The sequence below is a fragment of the Condylura cristata genome, unplaced genomic scaffold (assembly GCF_000260355.1).
Source record: "Condylura cristata isolate star-nosed mole 26May11 unplaced genomic scaffold, ConCri1.0 scaffold00006, whole genome shotgun sequence".
NCBI classification, from domain to species: domain Eukaryota; kingdom Metazoa; phylum Chordata; class Mammalia; order Eulipotyphla; family Talpidae; genus Condylura; species Condylura cristata.
In genome coordinates this window covers 14,869,061-14,890,254 of record NW_004567107.1, presented here as the reverse complement: position 1 = coordinate 14,890,254, position 21,194 = coordinate 14,869,061, and the positions used below count along the sequence as shown (strand labels likewise).

Below are 21,194 nucleotides of genomic sequence, written 5' to 3'. Positions count from 1 at the left end.
AAAAAAAAAAAGTGGAGGGGAGCCCTGGTGATGGTGTTGGGGACTTGGAATTGTCCACCAGTGGATTTGAGGCTGTCCATTACAGTGCTTGACACATAGTAGGCTTTCCAGAAGTACTACCTCTTGAACGAGCAAAGGAGTTATTATTTGGAGTTGATTGTTATGGCATTCAGATATAATTGCTAGTACAATTCATCAGTCATCTAAGCAGCTCATTATTAGTATTTCCTGAGCAATAATAATAAACCAATTCCTATTTGGTGACTGTTTAATATGGGTCCAGTCTAGCATCCGCCTTGGGTGCTGGTGACTTGGCCTTGTGTGGCATGTGGTGTGTGTCCAGCAGGAGCACCCCATTTGGGGGGGGGGTGGCGGGGGAGGGAAGGCTCTGTAGGGCCAGTGAGTGACACTCCTGGAGTTGGTCAGAGGTGCTGGTGGTAATGTGTTAGGGGTGTTGGGGGAGCAATGAACAGATCAAATCTAGTGGGGGATGGAGGAGTCTATGAGGTCTCCAGAGAGGAAGCAATTTTTAAGTTCCTGTGCAGGAGGGCAAAGGCAGGGTCCTAATTAGACCGCTGTGGAAATGGGCTGCAGCAGCTCTGTACTGACTGGGCTTGACCGGCGGCCCAGGCGCCATCTTGAAATTGCCCCTGAAAGCTGGTGGCCCCCTCCATCCGCTTGGAGCCCAAGGGAGCTCGAGCCCCCACATCTGTGGTAGCACCTCAGTTTCCTGAGTCTGTGGCTCCGCTCTCTTATCGCAGAAAGGCATTTCATTTTTCGAGATCAGGCAGCCAGGACCCAAGGAGCTGTTTTCCTCCATTGTGCAAGCATGACAAATCATTAATTTTTGATTGATTTGCTTAGAATTATGGGCGCCCCAGCATTCTTTCCGCCGCTGAACAGCTGTATAACAAATGAATATATCAGTGTGCACAAAAGATTGGAGATCTAAGAGAAGCAATTACATTGGCCACCCTCCCCCACCCTCAACCTTCCCGGGCAATGAAGGGAGGAAATTTTTACCAGAAATTCCTCAAGTGGCTTTCAAAAAAAAAAAAAATGCCTTTTTATAATTGAATTAAATCTTTATCTCTTCATCTTTTGCTGCAGATTTCCAAATACATACCAGTTTGCCACGTGCTTGGATTCTATCCATCCAGGAGAAATCCTTAATAATGAAATTTCAACTTGTGAATTAAAACCAAAATGAAAAAAAAAAAAAGCAAATTCCCCCCCTTCTTCATTTTTTTTTTTTTTTTTTTGGTCGCTGCTATTCCTTTAAGATTTTGGAACTGTACCAGTGCACTAAATGTGACCTCCATAACTTTTAAATTAAGAATTTATGCTGGCTTGAAATTTATGAAATATTTCAGCATGAAAGAAAGCCTTTTTCCCTCAGGAAAATTGAGCAATAAATCACAGCACTGTGGATTTACTGCCCTAGAGCCAGCGAGAGATAGGATTTTTTTTTTGCTTCATTCTAAAAAAAAAAAAAAAAAAATGTAATCATATAAGACAGCTTAGCTGCTATCCTCCCACTCTCTAGAATTTTTAATTTCAGCTGTTTCTGCTTGGATTTATTTCCAATATTCCTGCTCGGCTTTTCAATTTCCTCAGTTATTAAATTTTAATTCAGTGCATTAGCATTTAAATTAAAAAAGGGTTTATTTTATCGAAATCGTTGGCCAGCCCCCATCCTGTAGCACACGAATTGCCTGTTTCTGCCATTTGCACAAAATGTGAAATGCAGCTAATGCCTTACAACTTACATTTGCACAAATTTAGAAATAAAATTTCTGGGTTTGGAATAATATTTTCTTTCCAAGAAAATCCTTAATAAGAGAATGGAAAAGAACAACTTAACATTCATTGGGGAGGGAAGAAGAAGGCCAGATGAAACCAAAAATAGCCTTGCCCAGATCCTGAGGAGAAACTGGTGTAGACGGAATGGATGGTGGTGGGAGATGGGGGCAGGTCCCCCGGGGAGGTGGGGTGTCCATACCTCGACCTCCACTTATGGAAGAGTGAGAAAGAGGGTCTCTTGTGGACCCATGCACCTTAATTTCTTTTTGCTACAGAGGGATTAGGTTAAGGTTGGGTCAGTTCTACATACAGTGACAGGTGAAGGGGTGGGGGCAAATGAGGTGACTTACCTCTGGAGTCTCCCATCTCCATTTTACCTATGAAGAATTTCAGGTCCAGCGGAAGGAAAGAACTTGCGCAAGTTCAAGGTCTTCATACCTTGAGCCAGAGCGAGGAGGGCCAGGGAGCCACAGCCTTTGGGAGCACATGGCTCAGTGACAGACATAGTAGAGTCTCTATTACTCAAGCGGTCCCTCCCCCCCCTCCCTGGGCTTGGTCAGTGCCCTGCGTTACTGTGTTTAGTGTCTTTCTGACTCTAGAGAAACCTCAGCCTCTGGTGGGTGCTCATGAGATGCGCACTTGCCATGTGGGGTGCAAATCTGGCCAGAGGCGGGTTGGGAGGTCCCCTGGTGCTATGCATACCAGCTTGCTCCTCTGTTACATAATTTCATACAAGCGGCGCCTCAGTTAGCTTCGTAACTGTAGCAAGGTTGCTAATGATTTTTATTATTACCGCTGAGCCTATGCTAAGTGCTTTTACATGCATTATCTTATTTAAATATCATGTTAGTCTCCCGAGGTAGGTTCTTAGATCAGCGTATTGCCATTTTGAAGATGATGGAAACAAGTCCTTGGCACGTAGGGAACCTGTCTGTGACCATAGAGCTAGAAGGTGGCAGAACCAGGACTCCACAGCTCAGACCATGGACTCTGAACCTAAGTGCTCTGCAGCTTGGGTTCAAATTGAAAATGAAGTCATGTGACACTGGGCAAGGATGGGTTTGTGTGCGAGAGGCCCCTGAGCTCTGGGGTTCAGCTGGGCAGCCTCAGAGCTGCCTCTGTGGTTAAATGGGTGGAAAACCTAGTGTGTTGGCTGCCTGGGATAAGAAGCTCCCATGTCATAAATAGGTGGAGATGGTCAGGTGAGCCGAAAATAGAGACTCATGTCTCCTGCCAGCCATGTGTGCACTGCACCTTAACTGGACTCTGGGAAATTGTGAATGAAAGGACAAAAAAAGAACACTGAAAGTATGCATGAAAAGAATGTATGGAAAGCTAAAAATAAGTGCCCAAGTTGCATCTGAAAGGTGAGAGGTCATTTGGGATTTTACAATTTTTTTTAAAGATTTATTTGTGCATACAGAACTGGGGTCCAGGCCAGAGGTGCGGAGGGTGAGAGGATTCACCAGAGACAAAGTGGGGAGCAGAACAGGCAGATCGACGAAGTACACTGCCGAGGGGAGCAGCAGGCGGGCCAGGAGAGGTCTGCCGCGCCATTTGGTCACCTCCTGGGCAGGCAGGGATCAAACTCAAGCCATGCTGAAGTGGCTTTAGCTTCTTAGAGCTGTGTTTTACCTGCTGCACCACCAGGGAGGGCTCTGTTTTATTTATTTATTTTTAAAAGAGATCCTTTTTGCCTATTTTTCTTTTTGTTTCTTAAGATTTATTTATTTATGCATACAGAACTGGGGTACAAGCCAGAGGTACAGAGGTGGTGAGAGGATTCACCAGAGACAGTGGGCAGATCAACACTCTGAGGGGAGCAGCAGGCAAGACAAGAGAGGTCTGCCATGCCATGTGGGTCACCACCCGGGCTGGGGATCGAACTCACACTGAGGTGGCCGCGGCTTGCTTGCAGTGCTGTGTCCTTACCCGTTGTCCCACGAGGGAGGGCCGGAATCCCTCTTTATTTTCCTATATTGACTCCCAATCCAAATTGGTCATTAGGTCTTGCCATTTTGCAGTGCCTCACAGGTATTTACCAAAAGGTAGCTGCTGCTGTTTTTACTTTAAGTCCTCAGTCCTGGAATCAGAAAAGCCTGAAGACTAAATGATTTTTTGGTAACTGATGGGGAGGCAGAACTTGACCCAAAGAGAGAAGAGCCTAGTTGCTGTCTGCATTTAACTCATATGGGGTGACACCCTCTGTTTCACGATAGCATTATCAGTATATTCTGGGTACTGGGGCTCCCCAGCCCTGCTTGGGCTGCTCAAAATGTAGAACACACGTGTGACATTACCTTTCTGAAATAGGAAAGATTTTGATTTTGGAAACGCATAGGTGCCAGAGTTCTGAGCCTGCGCTAGCCAACTTTGGTTACTATTATTATAAATGTTTAAACAAAGGTAAGGAATGCACCTTCCACCAGTGGTGGTGCAGGGAACCTAGGTGTTCTTCCCACATCTGCAGGGAGGGGGCCCTGGGTGTGCCTTCCCCCAGCTCTGGCCTTGGAGTAAGAACCCTAGGCATTATTCAGGCCCCCTGAGACTTCAGGGCCTCAGTCTCCATCCACCTGGGCCAGAATTTTATGATATCTGAAAATTTCATTTGGTCGGTCTCACCGCTCCCATCCTCCACCCCAAATAAAAGAGATTAAGACACTGACATCACTTGCCTCCCCCTGTTCATAAGGTTGGGGGACAAAATATTTTAACCTAATAGGATTTCCCCCCTCTGGTTGGTAGGAATAAATCTGTGGCCACTGTTTTATTGGAAATCCCAGCTGAAAATAAAAATGGTGCAATTCAATCTCAGACTTAGCTGGTTACTTACTTTTTACCGAGTCTCCAGGGCTCTGTGGTTGCTGGGTTTGTGTTGGCAGTGGGTGCTCAGCTGGATTTAAAGGGCCAGACAAATGGGGAGGGGGGTGTTCTTACTCCCTCTTACCACTGGGGGCAGAGTTTCAGCCTGGAGAAGTGGAGCTGGTCAGTGAGTGTGTCTGGTTCATCCCACATCCAAAGGCGGGTGTTCAGTGGGAGTTTGGTGGGGTGGCAGTGGGTAGAATTTCTCTCCCGCCTTGGCTGATATAGGTGTTTTGGGTTTCTTTTGCAGGCTGACGGAGCCAGTGCAGCAGGAAGGAAAAGCACGGCAAGCAGGTACGTCCCCTCACCCCTGCCCCAGGTTGCACCTGCCTTCCTGTGTTGGTCTTCACCTTCCACCTGAAGAGGTAAATGGTCCAGGCCAGCTCTTCTTGCTGAGAAACACCAATGCTTCCCCAGAGGACTGCGCTGGGCAGCACTTTCCAGGTCTTGTGGTGCCCTCTGTGGGCCCTTATGACTGGCATGATGGACGATTCAATTCTGAGCCTTTGGCTCCTCAAACTAGAGTAAATTTAGGGGTGAAGTAAAAGAAGGACCTGAGCTTGAATCCATCTCCGCTGCTATGTGCAAAAACTGGGGAGCCAGCCCCAGTGGAGTTCATTGACCTGGCTTGGGGCCTTCGCTAGTACCCCCAATCAGTCACTATAAAGGGGGGACGTGGAATATTGTGCATTGCCAGACAGGAGTTGGCAGAAGATGGGGCAAGGGTGGGCCCCTGTGGAAAGCTGGGATGTCACTACCCAAGGAGGGGGCAAGCGGACAGGACAGGCCCACGCAGTGACATCTAACACTAGAGTAGTCAGAAGGCTTTTGGGGGCATTGGAGACAGGAAGAAGTCATGGGGCAGAAAAGAGACATGTCTCCCCAGGCCACACAGTCAAAATCTGGAACAGGGTCTAAGATCATCCTCTGGAGCTGGGGGTCAGATCATGAATGCCAAGCACAGGGGTTTGTCTTAGCACTGGAACACTAGTTCTTGACCGTGGCAGTAGAATTTTGTGGAAGAGGGGTTTTGTGGCTAAGTAAGTGTGAAGGAGAGTGGGTTCAACAAAGTCACCAGATTCTTTGCTGCCGGACTTTTCAGCACCTTTAACGTGCTCATGTTATATCCGAGAATATCCGCGAATGAGTAATAGGTGGCTGTTTCTCAAACCTACTTAACCATGGAACTCCTACTAAAGCTCACTGCCTAGAGCAAGCATTCTTTGGAGTAAACCCTGGGAAACCATGGGGAGAGCAATTTGCCAATATTTGCAGAGAAGACTGACCATCCAGCTCTGTGTGTTAGGGAGACCACGCTGGCACCTGCTGGCAGGGGGCTTGCTGGTGGGAAGATGGTGTCACCATGCTGGAGTCCTTGTGTCCCACCAACCCAATATGGTGGCTCCTGCCAACCCCCCGATCTCCTCTTGTGTCGTTTGCCTCTCACTCAGTCTGTTCTTTGCTGCTCCCACAGCTTTCGTGAACACTCTAAACCAGACGTTGGCCACCTTTACCTGTGAAGGGGGCCAGACAGCAAATATTTTGCTCTCCAAGACACTGTGGTGACTCCCTGGTTTTGTCACTGTAACAGAAAGAAGCCACAGATGATGCTTAAATACCCAAATGAAGCCCTGTCTGAGAGCCTTTGCAGCCACCGTTCTCTTTGCTGGAATGTTCTTTTCCTGAATTTCCTATGCCGGTACCTACCATCCCTCAGGTCTTGGTTTCATCCTCAGAGAAGCCTTCGGGGACCCTTCTGCAAGACGCTGGCCTGTGTCCCTTGCAGCTGCTCTCTCCCTTTCATTGTCCTGCTTGTCAGTGCAACGTCACTTCTGTCCCCTTGAGGTGCCAACTTTAGTCAGAGTCTACACTGCCCTGTTCGCTGATGTGGCCAGAACCCTGGCTGGGCTCAGGGAGTGTCGGAGGTGGGTCCACTGAGTGAGATGGCGAGGATGTGTCCAGGGGCAGAGAGAACGGACTAGAGCAGGGGTGGGCAGCTGGACATGGGCCAGTGAATGTAGGCGGTGACCCATGTGGTGATTTGTTCCTTTTCTGGGCCCCCATAATCTTTGGGGAAAACAGTGCTGAGGCTCTGGTCTGTGGGGCAGTGGGGACACTCAGGCCAGACTGATGGTTCCTGAAAGAACCTCTAGGATCAACATGTCAGGACAGGGAGCGGGGTCCCGGGCCACCCTAGTCCCACCCTCTCTCTGTACACAAGGCAGGAACGGCCTGCTGGGTCATAGGATAGGCATGTGATTGTGCCAGGCCTGCTAAAGCTAGTACCTTGTCTACCTAGTGATGCTGTGCTCAGGTGAGGGGCCGGCCAGCCTCTCCATTGTCCTCCCGTATTCATGGGATAGCTGCTACATCAGATCCAGTGCTGTGTGGGAAAGACTCAGATGGATTCAATGCTCACGTTTTTATCTAGCAGACATTGCATGGCAGGAGCTGGGTCGACAGCAGAATGCTGCTGGACTAGGCAAAGAGGCAGCTCCTTCCCTTCTCATGACTCGCACCCAGCTGTGGCCCTTGGACTCACTCGATCTCTCCCTCACCAGTGCCCCGCCTTGGTTTCAGTCAGTGGGAGTGACTCACTGAAGTTCTGAAGGGAATCTTGTCAGCCCACGGCTGCAGTCAGCGGGAGAAGAGCTGAGATGGACTGGACATGCCCGCCCGGCACCTTCGGGGGTGAGGAGAGGATGGCAAGCGTGCGCCTTTGCTCTCCCTGCCTAGCCCAGGCTGCGAGGATGCGGTGAAGGATCCCGTGCCACTACCTGGTGTTGGAGTGTGTACCGGGAAGGGCCAGCCCAGTCCTCGGGGTGGTGTGTGACTGAAGAAATTTTTTTTTTAAGATTTTTTATGCATACAAGGACTGGGGGACAGGCCAGAGGTGCAGGGGGTGAGAGTGTTCACCAGAGACAGAGTGGGGATTAGAACAGGCAGATGGACAGAAATACACTGCTGAGGGGAGCAGCGGGCAGGTCAGGAGAGGTCAACTGTGCTGTGCCACAGGTCACCCTGGCCTGGGATTGAACTCATGCTTCAGTGGCTGTGGATAGCTTCATAGTGCTGTGCTCCAACCTCTTGCACCACCAGGAAGGGCCCAAGAAAACAATTTTTAACAGTAGTGACTACCATTGGGTTCATCTACTTGTCAGGCTTGAGCAGAGCGGCTTACGTGTCTTACCGTATTATTACTTTATGTGTCTTTCATAACAACCCAAGCAGGGAGATGCTCTTACACTCTCCTTTACAACGAGGAAGCTGACGCACAGAGGCTTCATAGGGCTTGGGCAGGCCCTGTTGAAGTGAGTGGTGCATCTAGGAGCCTCGTAGGTGTGACGGCTGGTGCTTGTACTTGACGCCTCCCGCCACTGGCTGGCGGCTGCGTGTGAAGGACCCGCTTGTCACAGATGTTACAGGCCCTTGTCAGGTGCCAGGGGCTGGGCGTGAGCTGGGGAAGGCAGGGTCTCTGGAGGAGTTCACAACGGAGAACCATTTGAAAGATCAAAGCCGTGTCATTGCAGAGTGACCCCACATCTACTGGAGAAGTGATTTTACATTTCGCATCAAGAGAGCATTCTGTGGCCTGAAGGGATATTGCTGGTGAATGTGACCTTGGCCCTGGGTCAGCTCGGCTAGGTGAAACGTAGACCTGCAGAAAGTGTGTAAAGTTAACTTCCTTGATTCATGTCGTCCCTGTTTCAGACCGGGGTGGGGAGGCACTACAAAGACTTGAGGCTCTCCCCAGTCAGAGGTAAGCCGTCTCGCCCTGCTCGGGCATGACCTTCAAGCACCCCGACCCCTCCAAGATGGGACACCCCTCCAGCTGTGCTGGGAGTACAGTTCTCATATGAGGGCCCGCTCTTGGGCCAGCGCCTTTCTTTTGGTGTGGAACACCTAATGTTCCTTCTCCAGTGAACCTCTGGCTGAACCCCAAAAGCAACAGCACGGGCTGCTAAAGATTTATGTTAAATTGAGGGGGACATGAGAGGTGGTGTTTCTGAGCCTAAGAAACAACCAAATGTGGTTTGGTTTACTTCCCTGTAACCCAACCTGGGCTGATTTTATGAGACCAGTGATCCCAGCACTTGGGGTTAATGCTGACCTTGCGTGCAGGTTACAAGTCACCTAGTGCAACCGCAGCCACACTTCGCTTACTCTCAGAGGCGCGGGGCGGGAGAATTCTGGAGGAAATGCAGTTTTTATAATCAAGTAAGTACAGCTATAGACTAGTTACTATCACGCATTAGGCTTTTATTTATTTTTTTTTTTTAATTTTTGGGGGTTCATTTGCAGTTTCAGGTTTCAAACTAGAGACCATAATCTAGCGCAGCCCTATTATTTTGGAGAAAGGGAGCCAGGGCCAGGAGACCTTAAGGATCCATTTGATTTGCTCTGCTCTGGTCACCTAACAAGTGGTCAGGATCTTACAGACAGGAAGATTTGGGCGTACGGAGAGATAAGACCAAATCTCATTCATCTGTCCCGCAAATATTTCTTGTGCATCTACTTAGCGCTAGGACCTGGCCTAGGTACTGGAAATACAGCATCAGCAAAACAGAAATCCTTTTTCTCGTGGAGCTGGTGTTCTCACAGGAATGGAGAAGAGGTTGTAAATATGCAAAATACTTGGTATGTCACATGATAAAAAGTGCTGTCGGGGAAAGCACGAAGGGCACCTGGGAGAGCCAGAAGGAGCCCTGTATCACTGAGAAGGTGACACTTGAACATCTGAAGAAAGGGGACTGAGCCCAGCAGTATCTAGGCAAGATGCCATTGTAGGCAGCAAAAACAGCAGGTGCAAAGGCCCTGGGGCAGGAGTGTGCATGTGGTGTGGCAGTGACAGCAAGGACTGTGTGGGGCCCTGGAGCTGGTGACATGGCTTTGGCCTTTCCCCCCGCCCCGTATGAGATAGGGAGCCCCTGGGAATCTCAAGCAGAGCAGTGGTGTGATAGGATGTTGTTTTAAAAGTACAGTTCTGGGCCCTCCCTGGTGGCGCAGCGGGTTAAAGCACAGCACTAAGAAGCTTAAGCCACTTCCGCAAGAGTTCGATCCCCGCCTGCCCTGGAGGAGATCCACATGGCGTGGCAGACCTCTCCTGGCCTGCCCGCTGCTCCTCTCAGCAGTGTATTTCATCGATCTGCCTGTTCTGCTCCCCACTCTGTCCCTGGTGAATCCTCTCACCCTCTGCATCTCTGGCCTGTACCCCAATTCTGTATGAATAAATAAAAAAAAATTAAAAAAAAAAAGTACAGTTCTGGCTGCTAGGAGAATAGACTGCAGGGGCAGGATGCTAAAAAGGTCTTGTCAAGGGTTCAGGACAAGACCTTGGAGGGTGGCCTTGGCAGTGAGTTTTGAAAGGCCACTTTTTTTCAGGCTTGAAAGATCCAGCTCAGCAAAGCATTGTGTGAGTTCTGCATGAAGTGTCACGCTTCTTGCGTGGTCCTGGGATAAGCCCAGGGTGGAGCACTTAGGCCAGGCCACTGTGGCCAACTCTGCTCACCAGGCCACGCCCCCCACCCCCCACTTCCCGTGGCCAAGCTGAATAGCACAGTTCCGAAGGGCCTGGCTGCCAGGGTTCAGACCCTGCTGCCGTCTGCTGCCTGGTTGGGCTTGTTATTTGACTTCAGAATGTGGGAGGTATAGAGATAATCTCCATTTCATGGATGAGGATACTGAGGCTACAGACCAGAGTAAGTGTTCACTAAAAGCTTATTTCTTAAAAATAATATCATAGTTTATTTTTACATCATTTTGTGCCTTTTTCCATCTCAGTTGTGATCCCGTGGGCTTCCCATCACCAAATCACCATGTGCCATCACCATAGTCCAGTGCATTTCCCTCCCCTCTACTTTTGTACCCATTCCCCACTGCACCCCTGTAAAATGTCTCTCTATATAGTTGTTCATTATTATTCTTCTTTATTGTCCCCCTCATCCCCCCCCCACACCATCCCTGGTCCTTTATGCTCCTGCTGTAAGTGAAACCACCCGGTATTTTTCCTTTTCTTTCTGGCTTATTTTGCCAACCATGATCCCTTCCAGCTCCATTCATGTTGCTGCAAAAGGCATGAGTTTGTCCTTTTTGATTGCTGAGTAATATTCCACTGTATATATGTACTACATCTTTTTTATCTAAAAGCTTATTTTTATCACCACCATGCTGGAGCCAGTCCTAGAAGGAAGTAACTAACCATAGGAGCCAGTTGACTTCTTGAAATCCTGAGAGTGTTGGGGGAGCAGGGATGAGGGTGGGTCACCTTTACTGGGCCTTGTCGCTTACACACATCTCCTCAGCTCCCCCCAGCCACCCGGCCTTAGAGATGGCATCTGCCTTCCTCAGAGGTCACTCAAGTAGTAAAATGACTTCAGGTTTGGTTAAGTCTTGTCCTTGCAACCAGTGGTTTCCACTGGTGGGTCCTTTAATCTGATAATCACATGCATGTGGCTTATAATTATTTTTTAAATAATATCTTCTTGAGCAGCATTTTGGTTTTCAGCTGTAAAATAAAAGTAGCCCTAAACAAATTAACTTCGTTTGCACAAAAATTCCCAGTGGCAGCAGGCCAGCAACCAGCATGGTCTGAACAGATGAATGTTTGGAGACTGCCGGGTGTATGTAGTCAGGCTGCATCTTCATCTTATGTTTCTGTTATTGGAGCTTGGACTGGATTTCCAAAAACGCTTATTTTCACTCTAAAATTTTGTGTGAAGTTGTGCTAGAGAAATCATAAATTACTGACTCGGGGGGTGCAGTGACTCATTTCAAAGAGGCTAGTTGGCTCCTTGGTGGGCAGGAATCACTCTGATCAGTCACAGTTAGACCCGGGTTCTGCAAATGGGACACATTCTTAGGCGTGCCCTGTGGAGACCACCACTCATGCAAACTCCAACTCGGTGAATCGTGTTTGCCAACCAGCGCTGAGGTGCTGGAGTTTGCAGAGGTCCGGCAGAGGGCAGCAGTTGGGGGTTCTGGGGAGTCCTGCTCAGCTGTCATGAGCCTGCACTTTTCCATTGAGAGCCTTGTCCTGAAGAAGCGCAGTCTGAGAACAGTGCCTGAGAGGGCCCAGCCTGGCCGCTTCCCCGGGGCCTAAGGACAAGGTCGTCCAGTCCTAACCTGTGCCAGCCTAGCAGAGCCGAGGTCTAACCAGGGCAGATCTGAGAAGACAGACCGGAACAGTTGTATGACCCCCTTGACTGACTGGTGTTGCCAGTGGAGGCAGACCTGACCCCCGCTTCCGCTTGCTCTAGGCTCCAGGCAACCCCAGCCACTCCTCCATGAGCCCCGCTACGCCCTCACCCCCCACTTCACCCCCCTCCCACAGATGACCTGGCTCAGTGCGTGTCCTCATCCCTCTCCAGCCCGGCTCGTGGAGGGTGGCCTCTTGCCCTCATGGGAGTAGAAGTCCCTCTTCTGCGTTCACTTATGGGCGTCCCGTCCCTGCTGGCCTGAGAGCTCATCTTTTTCAGAGTCTGACCAGATTTCCCACGTTTTGTCTGGTGAGTGCGTGGTGAGGATGGGCGAAAGAGCTAACCCTCTCTGTGAGTGCTGCTGTGCCGGGCTCCTCGGTCCCTCCCTGTGCTTCGTTCTTCTGGGTAATCCCATCCCCAGCAGTGGGTGTAAACACCCTCAGCTTGCACCTGAAGGAGGGCAAGGGTGGGCGGGTCAGAAAGCTGGGTAAGTGGCCACGTGTCGAGGTATCCCCAAACATCTTGGGGAGATGGGGCCGTGTCCTCAGGGGTGTCTGAGGAGGTCAAGACGCCCGTGGGTGATGAGGGGCTGGGCCAGGTCTCCCCATCAGTGTGGTGGACAGAGCTGCTGTGCGCTGTAACTTCAGTCTCTCAGCTGGTCCGGCTGGGCTCACTCTCACTCTCACAGGTTGGAGAGCGGAGGGGAAGGAGGGGCGGGGAGATGGCAGGACCAGGGGTACTGGAGGGATAGCAACTGGCAGCTCCGGGCACTCGTGCTCCTTGTGGGCAGGATGTTGGAGGGCGAGCAGCCCACATCAGCGCGAGAGAAAGGCCCGATAGTCATTCCCTCCACGGGACGTAATGGTGGTGGCAGACGGCACGTGTTTGTCGTCTGGACACCCAGCAAGATGACGTGCAGTGATGGCCTCTCTCTTCGATGAGTGTCACCTGCCCTGGGCTCTGCATGGTCCCCATGGTGCCCCGGAAGATCTCTGAGGGACTGGGGTGTGAGCCTCGCATTCCCTGCCTGCCTGTGGAGGGGCATCCACTGGTTAGAACCCCGCAGTCCGTGGTGTCCGGCTCTTGGGGGGGGGGGAGCTCGGGAGGTGGGGCCTCAGCAGTGTGTGCTGCTGACCGTCCTCTTCTTGGCCCTGGGAGGTGAGGCAGTGGGGATTCTCTTTCATGACCTGGGCCAGCCTCCCCTGAGCCACACCACCCTGGAAAGAAGCCTGCAGCTTTACCTAGCGAGCTCCCTGCGGAACCTTGGAATGTGTGACAACTCAAGACTCTTGCTTTTCTCTATTTGAGGTTTCAGTTAAGCAGGGAATTAACTCTTCATATTTAAATCTTCACGCTGTCTTTCTGAACTACGGTATTACCCAGTGTTGTGGCTGACTGACACCATACATTGAAGAAAATTAAGTGCTAAGAATTATCTCAAACTAATGATATATTTATGCATTGTAGGTTATTTTGGATTTCTAGGCTGTTAAGAGTTGTTTAATAGGTTAATAGTTTTAATCTATTAATCTAATCTTTCCTACGTGACTGTTTATTAAAATAGATCAGGGCTAAATGACAGAAATGGAAACGGAGATGATTCTGAGGTTGTGCAGGCATGGGTGACAGCTTGACGATTTAAAACATGGCGGGTGGGGATAGTAAATACAGAGTTGGGCTCATTGCTGGGACTCTGGGGTTTCACTGTAGGTTCTCTGTTGGCTGATGGCAGCTGTGACCTTTTCTCCATTATGGTTTCTACCCTTGTTGCTAAAAACAGTGTCCTCTTTTTTTTTTTTTAAAGATTTATTTATTTGTGCATATAGAACTGGGGTACAGGCCAACAGGCCAGAGGCTCAGGGGCGGCGAGAGGCTTCACCAGAGACAGAGTGGGGAGCAGAACAGGCAGATCGACGAAGTACACTGCTGAGGGGAGCAGCGGGCGGGTCAGGAGAGGTCTGCCGTGTCATGTGGGTCACCTCTGGGGCAGGCGGGAATCAAACTCATGCCGAAGTGGCTCTAGCCTCTCAGTGCTGTGCTCTAACCTGCTGCACCACCAGGGAGGCCAAAACAATATCCCCTTACACCTGCAGGACGCGTCTCAACGCAGTGGCCATTTTAGCACACGTCAGAGACTTGGAGGTCAGCAGCCGGCACGAGCCCAGCACTTTCCTCTGTGCAGAGATGGAAATGCTTTGGGAGGACAAGCCCGCGGGGTTGGGAGTCCCCGAGGGCACACCTTTATTTCACTGCGCTTCTGTGTTGCTGTTTGAAGCATCCGGCCTTGTTGTCAAGGTACTGAGGATGCAGTGGCACCAAGGGACTAACTTTCCCATCTCTGGGAGCCTCTGGCCCTTTCGTCATTTATCTGTTCATTCACTCAACAAGTGTCTTTATTATCTCCTCCTCTCTTGAGTAGAGGAAACAAATCCAGATCATTAGAAGTCCAGGCATGAGCCCGGCAGACGCAGTCGGATTCCGCCTCTGTCACGAACGTGCGGTGTGATCATGAAATAGTCGTTCTGTTCTTTGATCCTCGGTTTCTTATCATTAAATCAAAACTACCTGGCACAGAGGCGCTGTGAGGAGCGAGACGGTGCAAAAGCACCGCGTGGAGAGCCCTGTGAAGCACTAGGTGCATCATAGGTGCGCCTGCCCCCTCCCGTGTTATTCTCGTCATTCACGTCACCCCTCCTCACCACCAGCGAATCCTCTACCTGCAGGCTGCGTGTCACGTGTGGTGCTTGCTGTTGGTGTCTTTCAGCAGTTGTTAGCTGACATCTGCCAGGAGCCAGGCCCAGGGACACAGAAACAGGTGGGGTCGCCCTTGTCCCTGGGACCCCCAGAAGCAAGTGGAGTCAGAGGGCACGCTTGGGGCAGGAACCTCTCAGAAGTGCAAAGGCTTGGTCCTGGGACCCCTGTAGGCGGCTGGGCATCGGGGGCAGCACCCTGAGACCTCAGCACCCCGCCCGGTGTCCTGAGTGCCTCAGTGAGCTCACTGATGATGCAGTGGTGACCTGTACACTCCAGGCATGTGACAAGTCGTCTCACTGTGCACCTGGCGCTGACCCGCATGGACAGTATCTTAATGACGCTGGTTTTTAAAAAAAGGTGAACGTCGGCACATGAGCAGGCTACTCTATTGAGGCATTTCAGAAATTAGGGAGAGTGGGTTACCTGTGAGAACACTTTCACTGGGAAGAGCAAGGGTGGGGCTTTACTTTCTCAGAAAGTTCTCCCGTGAACCACACCAGCCCTCAGACAAAAGACAGGGCGGTCTTCAGTTCTGAAAGTTGACTGAAGCAGTTAAACCATCAGAAGATATTTGGGTGGACCAGGGGTTTGAGAACAGAAAGGGGGTGATTGGATCTGAGGCTTCATAGCCCCAAAAGCGGTGCTTCTGGGACCTCCCTCACTCCTGGTGTCCCGTGATCACCTGGGCGCTATGCTAGACGCCACGGGACAGCAAGCCCAGGGGACAGAGTCCCTGTCCTCGGGTGACGCACCTTCTACTCAGGGAGACACGAATATTAGCAGGCATGGTGGATGCATGCGGTGAGTGAGTTCTCAGCTGAAGGGTGACACGACCTGGCTTATTTCATTCAGATTGCCCCAGCTGCAGTGTTGAACTTTGACCTCAGGCCTTGGGTGAGGGCAAGAGCAGGGAAATGGACTCGAGGTTGTTATAGCGAATGAGGCAGAGGAGGCAGCTTGGACGAGGGTGGTGGCCAGGGGGTGGTAAGGAGTGGTCCTGGTCAGTATGTATTTTGAAGGTGGATTTGCTGGTTGATTCATTGTCAGGAATGAGAGAAAAGGAAGAGTCAGCATCATTGCGGAGCCTGGGCCTGATGTTCTGGAAGGATGGAGTTGATACTAACAGGTGCAAAGATCTGTTAAGATTCAGGGGAGAACACTGGGGTGAGATGGGGAGACAGGTCTGCTAGCTGGAGAGGGGCAGAGCAGTGGACTTAGTAAATGTGCTTACCTGTCGGGCTGCCAGGTGGAGGTGACAAACAGTTTATGCAGGTCTGGGGTTCAGGGGAGGGCTGAGCTAGAGACTTAATTTGGGATTCATCATCGTATAGTTAATATTTAAAAGCATGAGTCTGGATGAGATCACTGAGGGAGTGTGGTTAAAAATAGAAGAGGTTCTGGAACTGATTCTCAGGGCAGGTCGGTCTAGAGGGTTGAGTTGATAAAGAGGGCTCTACGGACAGAGTGGTGGCCAGAAGGTAGGCGCAGAACAAAGTGGGGAAGAACAGGACGGAGGACAGAGAGGGGGCCCGTCGAAGGCTGCGTCAAATAACATGCATCCCACGAAGACCCAGGACGCATCCATCCCTGATGGATCTGCCTGCCTCCCGGTCATGGGAGGCCCCAGAAGGAGAGCGCTGGTGAAACGGTGGAGGCGACAACCTCTTGGACTGAGGTCTCTTTTCCCAGGAGAGGCCACTGACAGCCGGAGTAGATATTTGTTTTTAAAGATTTCTTTATTTATGCATATAGAACTGGGGGACAGGCCAGAGGTGCAGGGTGGTGAGAGGATTCACCAGAGACAGAGTGGGGAGCAGAACAGGCAGATCGTGATGTACACTGCTGAGAGGAGCAGTGGGCAGGTCAGGAGAGGTCTGCTGCGCCATGTGGGTCAGCTCTGGGGCCAGCGATGGAACTCACACTGAAGCGGCTGCAGCTAGCTTGCAGTGCTGTGCTTCAATCCGTTGCGCCACCAGGAAGGGCCCAGATAGGAGTCATTTGTAGCAAGGTGGGCAGATGGGGTAGGGCTTGATTGAGGGTCTGCAGCAGATCAACTCGGTCCCTGAAGTCACAGCTGGGTGACCGTTAGTGCAATTAAATTCTACATGGTCATGGACAGTGTATTGAGATCCCACTTGAGAACAGATAACCCTGAGTGAAATCTTTTAAGGAAGCTTTAATCTTCAGGGAGTTAACCAAGTAAGAAATTTGTCTGAGGTCAGAAATTTATCCCCTTGCTCTTAACATTATTTTAGGGAACTGAAGTACCAGAGTAAACACACTGTGGAGGGGCTGCAGCAGTTCTCAAGGTGGGGTGCAGTGCTCCCCATCCTGTGTGGGATAGACAGCCAGGTAGGTGGAGGTCTCGCTTCTACCAGTACCTAAGATGTGAGACTCCAGCTCCCTCGTGCGCAGCACAGCAGAGACAGAGACAGCGTGCTGAGGAATTCTCAAGGAGACGGAGAACTATCACTCGGTAGAACTTGAAGTATTAGCGTTTCTGGTGGAATGATAGAGAAACTGTGACCAGACCCTGTTGACTCTCCCTTCCACTGAGTCAGAAATGGTTTTGTCTGAAGGCCTCAAGTCCACTGGTAAATTGTTCGGCTGTATTGTCTCATGCTGCAGAGTTTAGCAGGAATAGCTTTGGGATAACTCAAAAGAATTGTTTTCAGACCAAGCTCATCTCTGCCATTTGTGTGACCTGGTGTGGACAGCTATTCATCCCTGTTGATGGACTCCCTCTGTGCAGCAGTGGGCTTTGACTCTGAGTGAGACAGACAGGCCCCTGTTCCTGCGCTTTTGTTTCCAAGCTGCTTGTGAATGCCAGATGTGGTGGGACAGGTACAAGGACTTGTAAAAGCCTTCTGGTAAGATCTCAAGGAGGAGGTTCTTTTCTGAAACCTCCCCAGGCAGGCTCTGCAAACACATTGTACTGACCAGAAAGTAGTGGGATGAGTAAGCACGAATGAAAGAAAACTGAGAGTATTGGAGAGCAGTGGTTGCAGACTTCACCATGCTGGAGCCATTTCTTCAAATGTAGTCTTTTAGAGGGTATTAGTTTTGCGTGGCTGCTGTCACAGATTGCCACAGATGGGGTAACTTGAAACAATAGAAGTTGTTTAGGAGTCCAGAAGTTTTGGAGACATCAGAGTATCAACAGAGGGCACCTCTTCCAGGACTCTGGGACAAAACTTTTTTTTTTTGTCTCTCTAGCTTTTGGTGTGCTTCTTGGTTCCATAACCTAAGACCTCATCAGCCAATCTCTGTCTCTGTGGTTGTCTCCTCTTGGGATCAGCCCCTCTTCTGTCTGTGAAATCTGCCTCCTTAGAAAGGGCACTTGACTTTGCATTAGGGCCCACCCAGATAATCCAGAATGATCTCTGATTAATATCCATAACTTAAATTACGTCTGCAGAGTATTTTTCCAAATAAGGTCACATTCTTTGTAAGTTTTAGGAGTTAAGAAGTGGGTATGTCTCTGGGGAGAGGGAGGTACTATTTGCTCCACTACAGGGACAGCTCATATACACAGACAGACAGACAGGGACAGCTCATATACACAGACAGACACACACACACACACACACACGGGTTAAAAAAAAAAAAAGGCTGTGCATAGGCAAAGGCAAGGCACAGTGTAGGCATCTTGTCCTCATTCAGGCCTCCGGGGTGCTTCTGAGGCATTCCTGTAGAACCCCTCAGCCTCCCAGGGAGAAGTGGACTTTGAGAACCATTGTCCACTGAAAGACCAAAGCTCTCAGGGGATTCCTTGGGTCTCATCCCACTTGCCTGGCTTCTCTCTCCACACGCCTGTGTGAGCAGTAACCGGTGACCACAGTGTGCACTTACTGTGCAATACCCTTTTAGTGCCCGACTTTAGATTTTATGGTGAAGTGTGACTGGGGTTAAATATAAAATTCATAGCATATCTTGAGCAACTATTTTGTAGTTATCTATATATAAATCTATTTTACAGCGACACAAATAGAATAGATTATGGAGTGCCAGCATGTAGATAGATTCCGAGTGCTTTTTCACTAATATACCTAATGATTCGTGCTGAGAATATCCAAGGGCTCCACTGTACATTTAAATGGATATAATTAAAATAATGAGCTCTATTTTAAAAAATGATATATGAAAAAAAATTTTTAAAGGAGTTAGAAGGAGCTGCACTACTAATTCAAAGTGATATAAGTACTTCTGCGATTCCATTGTTATTAGGACACCTAATTAAATGCAAAGCGTCTGAGAAAAGCAACATTTGGGCTTGTAAATCTAAAGCGAGAAGCCAGGGGAGAGAAGTCGCTGTGTCCTCAGCTGTCTGAGGGCTCGGGGGTGTCACATGGAATCGAGTGAATGGTGGGGTGCCATCGTGCATGGGGGCGTGAGGGTGACTCACGGGGCTCTCGTGTTCCGTGGGTGGGTGGGAGTCAGGCTGGTCGTACCCTGCAGCTGTATCTGGAGGCACAGCCACTGATCTATTGGGGGTGATGGTGGGTACAAGACTTAAGAAGAGTCTGCCTCCTATGGGAAGAAGCCATTGCTCCTTACCTCGGTGGTTTGGGCACTTAAGTGACTCGAGGCCGCTGGTTCCTTGGGAAGGAGGGAAGATGAGGACTTGGGAGAGGCAGCTTTTGGTCCTGGTGTGCTAGGCCTTTGGGAGTCTCTCCTGAGGCATGCTACATTCACACCCAGGCTTGCTGCGAATGGGCAAATGGGCGGACATCTGGTCTACACACTCACCTTGAGGATGCACAGGGGGGTGGAGTTCCAGTGCTTCCTTACCAGGAGGCAGGTAATCCTTCAGTCATTCTGCAAACACTACCTCTTGAGCATCTGCTGTGTGCCTACTGAGTGCTGGCGATGCAGCTGTGCACAGGACTGCCAAGGGCTCCATCTGTTCTTAAGAGTCACTAAATTAAGACAAGATATTTTCAGATGGCAGCTAGCGAAGCAAAGGAAATAGAACATGGCAGTGAACTCGGAGCTAGTCGGGAGAGTCAGACAGGGTGTGAAGTCTGAGGCTCAGAGCCGTTAAGCCACACACAGGAACTCCGTAACTTAAGTGGTGGTTCCCTGGTGACTTGCCCAGCAATGATCCAACTTGCGAACCGGGTGCTTTTCCATCTCACGTCACCTCCGGTTCTCCCCATGCGGCCAGCCAGCCTCTACCCCAGGGCATCCTGTGCCAGGGAGTGCCCCCAGCCCCTCCCCCAGGAACATGGCCTTCTCTTGCTGCCTGGCAGGTATCTCCTCCTTCCAGAGACTGGCTGTCCCCTTTGAACGTCTCGATCCTGCTGGTCCTGTTTGTGTGCCTAACGTAGAGGATTTTCTGCCAGGGCTGGGCTGGCAGGATACCCCTTAAGGGGCTCTAACATAAGAGTTCGCTGCCATACCTCCCACCATGGAGGCAGCAGCAGCCAGAAAAACAGGGTGCCTCCCATCTTTCCCCTCATTCCACTAACACCTCAGTTCTGACCTGTTCTGGAAGCTGAAGGTGAAGAGTGGGTGATGCAGGAGCTAGTGGAGGTGCTGACGAGAGGCCTCCCTCTGAAAGTTCCTTTCCTGGTCTAGGTGCATCCGACTGAGAGCCAGGATGTCAGCCTCAAAGCTTGGTTCCACTTCTAACTCCATGCAACTTGGGAGTTCTTTCAGCATGCAGTGCCTCAGTTTCCTCATCTATACAGTAGAGACCGGCTGGCCTTCCCTCCTAGGGTGGCTTCCAAGGATGAAAACAGCATTAAACAGTTCCTGGCTCATAATAAAAGAATTGAATGCTGAGCGGTTGAGTCATCCTGTTTTATGTTTCTCACTGCGGTGAAGGGTAAAAGCTCGGACGAGACCAGGCTGTGGTCCCATCGTGGCAGACACGCTAGGAAGAGATGCCTCTGGGTGCTGACCACCGTCTAACAGTTTGTCCTTGCTAATCATGGTGTTGGGGAACGTGTCTTGTGAGCAGCCACAGGCCAGCCACATAATAATGAGTTTCACCAGCTAGTCAATTGAATCTGTATGACAAGCCTGCTTGGTCTATTCTGCAGATGGGAAGCTGAGGTTACAGCCAGGTAGCTGTCTCCAGTTATCCGGCAAGGAGGTGGCTATGGTTTCTTCAAGGCCACAGTCTACCAAAGTAGGGCCCACCCTCAGGAACTCACTTAATATGCATCACCCCCCCCAGAGGCCTGGAGGTTAGGACTTCACCATAGGACTTGGGCGGGGGAGGAGGGATAGTTCAGTCCATTCAGTCCACAGAGTTGTTGCTCCAGTGGTCTCTTCCAATTCCTTAGCTATAATTTTTCTTCTCTCTTTACTCATTTCTCCCACCTGGGAGAAAACTGAGAGCGGGGAGGGGCAACCAATGTCATAAAAACCCATATTCTTGTGACAGTGTTATAGGGCACCCCAATCTGTTCCAGAACAGGGGGAGAGGGACACCCCTGAAGCCCCAAAATCCTGCCTGCTCTAAGTGGGTTCTGCCATCCACCGCAAGAAGACAAAACATATAAAACTTTAATGAAAAGGGACTTTAATACAGTGAATATACAATACGGAACACAAAGAATATAACTTCTA

The 21,194-nt window shown here is 50.2% G+C and overlaps 1 protein-coding gene across 2 annotated transcripts in view; it reads left to right on the top strand.

The window, feature by feature from the left end:
- The window catches only part of ZNF618 (zinc finger protein 618), a 142,289-nt gene that overhangs the window by 68,874 nt on the left and 52,221 nt on the right, over positions 1-21,194 (top strand). For both annotated transcript variants that reach the window (XM_012721578.1, XM_012721577.1), the window contains exon 2: positions 4,916-4,959. In XM_012721578.1, coding sequence (XP_012577032.1) covers positions 4,916-4,959 — 44 coding nt within the window. The remainder of the gene's footprint in view (positions 1-4,915; positions 4,960-21,194) is intronic.